Here is a 9,423-nt window from a genome sequence, read left to right on the forward strand (position 1 = left end):
ATCATGGTGTGATAATTGGGACCAGAGGAATCTTGACACCAACTTATGACACTCTAGATGCTGGTGGCCACGTGCAGAGTAAGGGACATTTGGGTTATCCATCTTGTCATGACAGCAGTCCAGAAGGGAAGCTTCCGTTGTTGCCAGAGTGCTTCAGCACCGTGGCTGGAACTCAGTCATCCCCTGATAATGATTCTATCTAAGCTTTTTTATCTTGTACCATGTCCCAGCCCTTTTAACCTTCCAGGTGTACTAGGAGGGGTGGGTGCTCCTACTGCATTTTGCAGAAGAGAAGTGTGAGGCTGCCCCTCTCCTGTTACAGGTCATGTGGCTGCCTAACAGGCAGAGGCCCCTGGTGCGGAAGGTGGCTCCTGGCTTCCAGCAGACATCGGGCTCCAAGGAGGCAGTCGCCAGCCTGCGGAAAGGCCACATCCAGCGGCTGAACCTGCGCTACACTCAGGTGTCCCGCCAGGAGCTCAGGTGCTCGCCCTACCCCAGGCTTACCCAAAGAGGGAAGCACTGATTCTCCCCCAGTCCTGTCGCTCTTGCATAGCTAGGCAGAGGGCTGGGCACACAGGTGACCAGGCACACGTGGCTCAAAGATGAGAGGCTGAGAGCATTGGGCAAACCTGGTCCTCTGGGAGTGGACATTCCCTCCTCCAGGGGTAGTTGTGAGGACAGCATGAGGTTGTGAAGGGGACATACTTTCCCACACTGGGCCCAGACACAGAATCCACTTGGCTGATCAGCCTCTGTCCCCTTCTCCACAGGGACTATGCATCTTGGAACCTGAGTGTGAACCTCTACACCATCAACACACCGTGGCTCTTCTCTCTGCTGTGGTGTGCAGGGGTCCCATCTGTCACCTCTGACAACTCCCACACTCTGTCCCAGGTGCCTTCCCCCCTCTGGATCATGGTGAGTTGGGAAATTGTTGGGGACAGAGGACATGGGGGGGAGGGGTACAGAGAGTTGGCCTGCCCCAACCACTCAGCAAGCTGTGCACTTGGGGCTCTCCCTGGTGAGCTCTCAGAGGGTGGGGGAGTCCATGGGTCAGGGGTACAGACTTGAGGCATGAGGAGGATTTTCACGGCCTCTGGGCTCTTCATTAAGGTGCTGGGAAGACCCTGGGTCTGACCCACAGGGGTAAGAACGTCACTTAAGGGCCCTCGAGAAGTAAACAACTACTTGGGTATTTTGGTTTGGGATGTTATTTATTATATTTTGTTTTAAAGGGAGGGAAGTCATTGGAAAAAGAGAGTGACAACAGGACAACAGGGAACATTAAAATGTGCTCAGAGAACAGCTGTTCTCTGCTGTTGGTTGACCGCACACTGAGACAGTTCTAGTCCTTGCTGTGCCCCTGGGGGGCCTTTGGCCTCCCTCCTATGCACTGGGGCCGTCCCTCCACTGCCACCTCCCTGAGGACACAGAGGGCAGGTGGGGGGTCTGCTTATGGCTAAGAGGTCAATAGATCAGATTTAAGTTATGGGTAGTTATGTGGGAGAGGACAGTGAAGGGGACACAGCCCAGGGAAAGGGAGTGAGACTGGTGGGAATGATGGACAGAGGGAAGGACAAAGCCAAAAGAGAGTCCTCAAGGAGAGGAGGAAATGGGGACCTCGCCAGTTGGCTTCACACACCAGAATTCATCACAGTCCTTTCACAACCCTAAAGAGCATTCTGCAGCTCTCACCTGCCTGTTGTCCTTAAGAACCTGCAAGGCTCCACCTAGAAGGGCATGAAATAACTTACCATGGCAGCAGCCGTGATGAGCGCTGGTGTTTTCAGGCCACAGGGAGCTGACCAAAAGCAGGAGGTGCCACCCCCTGGCCCCTCCTTCCCAGTTTGTCTGAAAGTGAGGAGGCCTGAGGTTTCTCTGGGGCCTTTGCCCTCCCCCTCCCCCTCTGTGACCCCCCGGAGGGGAAGCCTCCACGCTCCACGGCCTCTGGTCTTAGAGAAGTGACATGTATACTCTTACCCCACACAGATGCCACACGCCTGTTTGCAGGTTCCCATGCCCCCCTGCTAGGTAACCCCCGAATTCCTACATAGTTGGCCCTCTGTATCCATGGGTTTTGCATCATGGACTCAACTAACCGTGGATGAAAAACATTTTTTAAAAAAATTTCTGTACTGAATATGTAGAGACATTTTTTCTTTCATTCCCTAAACAATATGGTATAACAGGTATTTACATAGATAGCATTTACATCGTATTAGGTATTATGAGTAATCTACAGATAAAGTGTACAGGAAGATGTGCATTTGTTATATGCAAATACTACACCATATTATATCAGGGACTTGAGCATCCGTGGATTTTGGTATCCACAGAGGGTCCTGGAACCAATCTCCCATGGATACCAAGGGATGACTATATCTGCCCTTCTTTATTCGGCTCTTGCTTTGAGACTTCTTAGGCACACAGACCCTCCAGGCTTAACGGACAGCACCTCTACCCTGAGCACCATACAGATCTCCTATACCCTGCATGCACACACACATCCACCCACCCCAACTCCAGGCCCACAATGCCCAGAGCCCACTGCCAAATATTATCATAATCTCAAGCCTCCGAGACTCCTTAAGGTGCTCCCCTGCCCCTCCTCAATGGTCCTGTAGGGCTCTCTGGCCTGTGGACCTAGTCTGGAGCCTCAGTCTAGACAGGCCGTGACTAGAAGCTGGCCTTTGGCCATCTGTCCACAGCACCCGGACGAGTACTGTCTCATGTGGGTCACCGCCGACCTGATCTCCTTCACCCTCATTGTTGGCATCTTCGTGCTCCAGAAGTGAGTAGGCTCTGACCACTGACCACTTCCATGCCTTCCTGACCTCGGGCAGGCCCAACCCCCACCTGAGCCTACCCTTGAGCCTTGGGTCCTCAGCCAGGAGAAGGCCTGACCAGGGGAGCAGGAAGGACTCCCAGTGGCCCCCAGCCCATCCTCCCTCAGCCAGAGGCTGGGTTGCTTCCAGAATGAAGAGCGAGCTGGGAGCCCAGAACCAAGCTCTGCCATGATTTGCTGTGTGGACTCTGGGGACCTTCGGCTCCTCTGCAGGCTTGCCTGCTCACCTGATAACACGGGCATGGGTGCCCACCAGCACTGGCTCATGCCAGGATAAAAACCTCCCACCCCTCAGGACGACATCTGGGATGTGGTCACGGTGGGAGGTGTGGTCGGTCTGGGGGAGGGTTCAGGGCCAGCCTGGGGCCCCAGCCCAGCCAGGAACCAAGGGGCCGGGGTTTTACTTTTGACTGATGTTCTCTCTCTGTCCCATCCTGCTCTGATCCGGCGCATGTCCCTCCTCTCTCTCCCCCCTTCCCCCCTCTCTCTGCTGCACTCTGGCATCTCACAGCTATCACTTGATCAGGTAATTCTAGTGTGGTCCTCCTCCTGTTCCTCTTTCTCCCTTCTCCAGTTCTGTCTGAAAACCTGCTGTGCACCAAGCCCTGTGCCTGGGTCACCCTCGCAGATACCTCCCTTTGCCTGAAGCCACCTCCCCCTCCCCCTCCACTCCTCCTCCCCCTCTTCCTTCTCCCCATCTTCCTCCTCCTCTACCTCTTTCCCTACAGTCCCCCTTTCTGCTCTTCCCATCTTGCTTGTGTGCACCTCTGTACTCTGTTCCTTCTGCAGTTTCTGCAGATGGGGACCACCGTTCCTTGACTGGTTCCTGACCTGGCCTCTCTCAGCAACATTGTCTCCTTCTGGTGGAGCAGGAGGGGGCCCTGCCTGGGCACCCCCATCCCCCAAGTCTGCACTCACAAGGGCCCCACACCTGCCCCATGCAGACGCTGCCAAGCCTCTGTCTCTCTTCCCGTCCTTGCTGGCTTCTCCCCGCCCCCCCGGGCTTGCCTCTCCCATCGTTCATGCTCTCTGTTTATCTTTCTCTATGTCTCTCTCATCTCTTTCTAGCTCTTTAGTTTCTGTCTCTGACTCCCACCCCCTCTACCTGCCCCACAGCCTTTTTCTCGTTCCCCCTCTCCCCGGGGGACCCCGCAATGGCTGAGCTTCCTGTCCTGGAGGTGCCTGGCTGCAGAGACCCTGGCCTGACACCTTCTTTCTGGGTTTTAATGTTAGTTTCCAAGATGAGACCTAGATCTCAGGGATCTAAGTCCCCCTTGGCCAAGTACCTTAGGCTCTCCTGAGTTGGGGTCTTCACTGACCAGCTTCTAGGAGGAGAAGCCATGTGCTCCTTGACTGTGAGATATCTCAGCACAGGGACATTTTTCCAGTCATTCCTTCCTCTGTTTGTTCATCTGGCAGACATCCACACATGCCAGCTGGTGCTGGCACTGGGCCTGCAGTGAGGGACCAGGCCTTCTCCACAGAGGCCCTGTCCCATGTGCTGGGGAGGCTGCCCTGGGGTGATTCCAGCTGTGAGCTGGCACAGGTGCCCAGCCGCTCAGATATGACCTGGGTGGTGTCATTGTCTCCTGGGGGTCAGGAGGCCTGATGGAGGAGGAGACCCTGGGGGATGAGGCAGGGGGAGAATATCATTTCCCTGTGGGCCTCAGCAAATACTTGTTGGGCCCCTGCGGTACGGCAGGCCTGGAGGTTGGTGCTGGGGACATAGCGATGAATAAGAGACCCCATCACTGCCCTCAGAGACTCACAGGGCAGCCGGCCCAGCCAGAGCACAGGCTCCCCTCGGCCTCCTGCTTTCTCCTTGTCTGTCTGCTCTGTTCATCCATCTGCCTGTCCAACTGTCTGTCCATTTCTGTTGCGCTGACCCCATCTAGAAACTCAATTGATTTCTGTGGAGCCTTGGCTCCCTCCACCCACCCAAGCAGTGCTCAGTCCCCTGGGGGGTTTAGGTTCTGTTTCCACTCTGACTACTCACCCCTCTTGGTGGGGATGGTGTGGTGGTCCAGTGAATCCTGTCTAGATCCCAGGTAAAGTCCAAGTTCAGAGGCCAGGGATTTGACGCTAGTTTGGAGAAACTACAACAGCAAAAACAGTGCCCTGGCTGGGCCCGGGAACCTGAGTCCTCCCTGCTCTGTGCCTGGTCTCTGCATGTGCCCTTGCACTCCCCACCTCCCAGCCCACTCTTGGTTAGCCTTACCCCCACCTTGCCCTGCCTCGACCATCAGAGATTAACGCTCCAGCCTGGCCCTCTCCATTCGGTTTGCTGGTTCAGAGCAGCAGACAGCCACACCCCAAGTCCCTCTCACATGCTTGCCTGGTGAACCTGTGAAGACCAGTTCTAAGCAAGCCCCCTACCGTCAGCTTCCACCTCCCCTCTTTCCTTCCCTTCCTCTCTGGGGTCTCCCCTCTGGCTTTGCCTAGCCTGGCCATGATGGTGTCGCCATAGGAGACATTAGCTGGGACTCCCCAAGACTGGTGTGAACCCCAGAGCAGGTCATCGTGCCTGCCAAGCTCCTCCCTCCCCCAAATTTGTCTTGTCCAAAGAGAGTCAGGGCATACCTGGGGGCACTTGAGACAGAACTGGCCAACCCCAAACCATCTCCCTGGGCCAGGGTTGCTGATGTAGGGCTCTGGAGGTAAGAGAAAGGCAGAAAATACCTGGCCAAGAGTCAATAGACTGATTCAAGCCCTAGCTCTGCCCCCTCCGGTCCTCAGTTTCCCCATTTGTACAGAGGGACAAGAGTCCCACTGGTCTCTCAGACCACATCCAGTGAGGCTGTGGAAATGGGCAGGTTCCCTGCTCTAGGGAAGGGGTGGGGAAGAACCTGATGCCCACAGGGCCATGTCTGCAGGTGGCGCCTGGGTGGCATACGGAGCTACAACCCTGAGCAGATCATGCTGAGTGCTGCGGTGCGCCGGACCAGCCGGGACGTCAGCATCATGAAGGAGAAGCTGATTTTCTCAGGTGTGCAGCCTGCAGACAGCTGAGGCAGACATTGGACTCAGTTCTCTGCCTCTACATGTGTATGTGTGCACGCACACATTCCATCACATACAGGCAAGGACACGGGCACCGACATACATAAACCCATCCAGGTTCACATCCACACGTGTATGAAGGCACAGGTCTACACATAGAAACACACACCTCCATGCACAGTCATCAACTCCAGATCCTCTTTCATGTCAGTACTCTGGTTGGTGGGCAAATGGTGGAGTCTGTTTCGAAGGCCACCCTCCTTTGCCTGGTTCATACATGGCTCCCAGAAATATTAATTTTGCCCCTGCTCGTTGTCAGTCCTGTTGACATTCCCAGTCTGATGGAGGAAGCAGCTATATAAACAAAGACATGGAGAAGTGGGTGACACTAGAGCTCTTACAGATGGGGGTGCAGAGGGGGAGAGTGTGGTCAGAGCTCACTGGGGCAGGGAGGAAGGTTTTGGGTGGCTGACATAGTTGAAATGTGAAGGATGGGCAGGAGGTGCCTGGGCAATGGGTGTCAGGTGAGGCTGGGCAAGTGCAGGGAAGGAAGGGCATTTCAGGCGGGGGCAGCGTGAGCTCAGAGGTAGTGAGGGAACACTGCGGGCCTGGGCACCAAGAACAAAATGTCACTGTAGCAGTGCTCCACTCAGCAGACCTTTCCTGAGCCTCTGCTCTGTGCCCAGCACTCTATCAGGCACTGGGGACACAGATGCCCAGACCCCACCCCAGTCCTTGAGGTGCTCTGCTCAGTGGGGGCCTAGGTAGCAACAGAATGTGATCAGGGCAGAGGGAAGCAGGAGCCAGGGTGGCCATGAGAAGGCCCCATCCAGCCTGGGGGGTCCAGAGCAGGCTTCCAGGAGGTGAAATAACAGAGAAGACTTGAGCTAGATTTTAAGAAAAGGAGGTGTTGATGGGGAGGTCACTCCCAAGAGAGGGGCCAATATGGGCAAAGGAACCCATGGGTGCCAAGCTGAAGGAAGTACAGATGATTTTCTGTGGCTGGAAGGTGGAGTTCCAGGGACAGTAGACTGAGGCGAGGCCAGAGAGTTTGGCAGAGACCAAGGAGGGCCTTGAGTGGCAGGCTTAATGCTACCTGGAATCCAGTGGTTTCACCAGACCAGGACTTGTTGTAGGCCACCCTTCCCACCCACCTGCCAGCCATCCCCAGGACACTCTTTCCTCCCCCTGCTCACATTCTGTCTCCCTCTGGCCCCACAGAGATCAGCAATGGCATGGAGGTCTCTGATGAGCTCTCCGTATGTTCAGACAACAGTTATGACACGTACCCCAACAGCACCACTCCCCCCGTGGGCCCCCGAGGGGGTGGCAGCCGCGCCAAGACCCTCACAGACCGGAGTGGATGCTAGCTGAAGACCTGTCTGTCCCAGCCTATACCTAACTAGAAACTGGGAGAACCTAGGAGAGCCAGCAGAAGCATGTTGGGACTAGGAGAGCTCTGGAAGCCAGCTCCATGGCCTCCTCGTGGCCTCCAGCCCCTTGTCAGCCACAGCCTCTCTGAGAGGGGACTCTCCTCTCTCCTGAAGCCCAGATGGGTCAGGACGCCCCTCAGATGCCCCTGCAGGCCTGAGGCTTCTTCTGGGAAGTGCAGGGGCTGGGGCCTGCTCCCTCTCCCGAGGCCTTCCCTTGCATCCTGACCTGGAAGATTGGATGGGTCCCTGGGCCATGCCGTGCCCCTGTGGCAATGGAGGGTGTGGATACCCACCTGTGCTCACGTGTCTGCTCTCCTGTCCGTGCCATGAGGCGACTGACTGCTCCATTTCTGCCCTGCCTCAAGGGCCTGGACGGGGCCTTTGCTCCCGGCAGCTCTGCCCTTCACGTCAGTCTCAAAGCACAAGGAGGTTTGGCCCAGGATGAAGGTCAGCTGCAGTGGTGGAGACGTGCCCACCCCAGACAGCCTCTGCTGGCCCCTGCCCAGGAAGAAGGCCTGAGCCGTGCCCCAAGGAGCAGCTGGAGATGGTCAGAAACACAGGCTGGGGGCCGCTCCATCTCCCACCCAAGTGTCCAACAGGCCCAGGGGCAGAAATGGCCCTGAGGTCTAGGAGATCCATAGACTGATATGACCTCAGGTTCCCTCGTCAGTGGCCACAGGGCAGGGGCCACCTGGGAAAAGTGTTCTGGGCATGGTCAAGGGTGGGTTTGTGGCCAAGAGGCCTATAGTGACAGGAGCAGAGGGCCTTGGCCAAGATGATTAAAGCTACCATCTTGATGTGTGTCGTCTCTGAATGTCAGCAGGAGGGTGGCATTGGAGCATGCTGGGTTTGGGGTTTAGTTCTGGCCCTGTGATTTGAAGAGGAACCATTCTCAGAAATTAATGGGAAAGTGGCAGGGTGGTTGAGCCCCTACCCTACATCAGCCTTGATGCCCAGGGGTTCTTTGACGGCCCTGGTGTTGGAAACCAGGATCCTTGTACTGTGGATGGGGAGACAATCTTGGAGAGGTAAAGTGACCTGGCAAAGCCAGAATACCACCCAGATTCTGGCTCCAGCGTATACGATGCCTTCCATACTGGCTAACAATGGCTCAGCGATGGGGAAGGCTTCTGGGTCTGATGTGGGGCTGGTGAGTGGGACTATCAGGTCCCTGCACATCCATGTGGAGATATTCTGATCCCCCCGGGCCTATGGCGGGACAAGCCTTTGGCCCAGAGATGCCTCTTCCCTGTGGCAGGCGTTTGGCTTTGACTTCTCAGTGCTTTGGGCCTGAATAAGATATACTCACCCTCATGCCCAGCACAATGGGGATACCTGGGCTGAAAGCCAAAATACAGCCCTGGGACCACAGGTATCCTTTCCTGTTGTTCAGTCCTTGGAGCCTCTGCCCTCTGTGGGGAGGGCTCAGCACTTGGATCAGGGCAGGCCTGTAACAGCGATCTTTGTCCTCAGAGTCTGCATAGTCTTGAGTGTGTCCTAAGGGAAAGGGGGAGGCTGGATCTCAGCTCCAGCCTGCAGTAAAGTGGTGCTTTCTAGGAGCCATGGGATGTGTGTCCTCCACACCGCGGGCTTCTGGATAGAATTGTTGGGGCCTGAGAGATTCTGGTGCCTTTCTGGAGGGAAGGAAAAGAGCCCCCTCCAAATGCTGGAACCTACCCTAGCCATCCCCATTAACCTCTAGGACTTCCCCTCAGGATGCTGAGGGGATTCACCTTCCCTTCCGCCACTGTTAAACATCTGGCAAGTGTTCCCTTCCTGGGGCAGAGGTCGGCTCCCACCTCTCCCTGGGCACAAGGGAGTCAGTGAAACCCAGAACTGCTGGGTCAGGGATGGGGGGCATTGCTCTATCCAAAATGCCTCAACATCTCTTCTCCAGCTTCTGGCAGACCCACCCGGGGAAAGCAGAATTGACATTTCATGCCAGTCCTTCCCTCTCCAATCAGCTCCCCTGGGCCTGGTGTCTAAGGCCCCTGGCCACACTTGGGCACCTTGAGACATCCTGGAGTCTTCAGGAGGTGGAAGATGGGAGTTCTGAACAGAACAGCCAGCCAGCATCCTGCTGTCACCAGGGCCCCACACTGCACCCCCCTCCAGAGGTCATCCAGTGGCCTGCACCTCACCCTG

At 56.1% G+C, this 9,423-nt stretch overlaps 1 protein-coding gene across 6 annotated transcripts in view; it reads left to right on the top strand.

Moving 5' to 3' along the window:
* Nucleotides 1-8,075, top strand: part of GDPD5 (glycerophosphodiester phosphodiesterase domain containing 5) — an 84,061-nt gene extending 75,986 nt beyond the window's left edge. For 4 of the 6 annotated variants that reach the window (XM_063093533.1, XM_063093534.1, XM_063093535.1 and 1 more), the window contains 6 exons: nucleotides 323-480; nucleotides 771-918; nucleotides 2,709-2,791; nucleotides 3,357-3,371; nucleotides 5,719-5,831; nucleotides 7,067-8,075. In XM_063093533.1, coding sequence (XP_062949603.1) covers nucleotides 323-480; nucleotides 771-918; nucleotides 2,709-2,791; nucleotides 3,357-3,371; nucleotides 5,719-5,831; nucleotides 7,067-7,215 — 666 coding nt within the window. In that variant the 3' untranslated portion in view covers nucleotides 7,216-8,075. Of the gene's footprint in view, nucleotides 1-322; nucleotides 481-770; nucleotides 919-2,708; nucleotides 2,792-3,356; nucleotides 3,372-5,718; nucleotides 5,891-7,066 lie in introns of all 6 variants that reach the window. The other 2 variants (XM_063093538.1, XM_063093537.1) reach the window with 2 other exon arrangements.
* The last annotated feature ends 1,348 nt before the right edge of the window (nucleotides 8,076-9,423 follow it).

This window comes from Cynocephalus volans, chromosome 4 (assembly GCF_027409185.1).
Source record: "Cynocephalus volans isolate mCynVol1 chromosome 4, mCynVol1.pri, whole genome shotgun sequence".
Classification (NCBI taxonomy): Eukaryota; Metazoa; Chordata; class Mammalia; order Dermoptera; family Cynocephalidae; genus Cynocephalus; species Cynocephalus volans.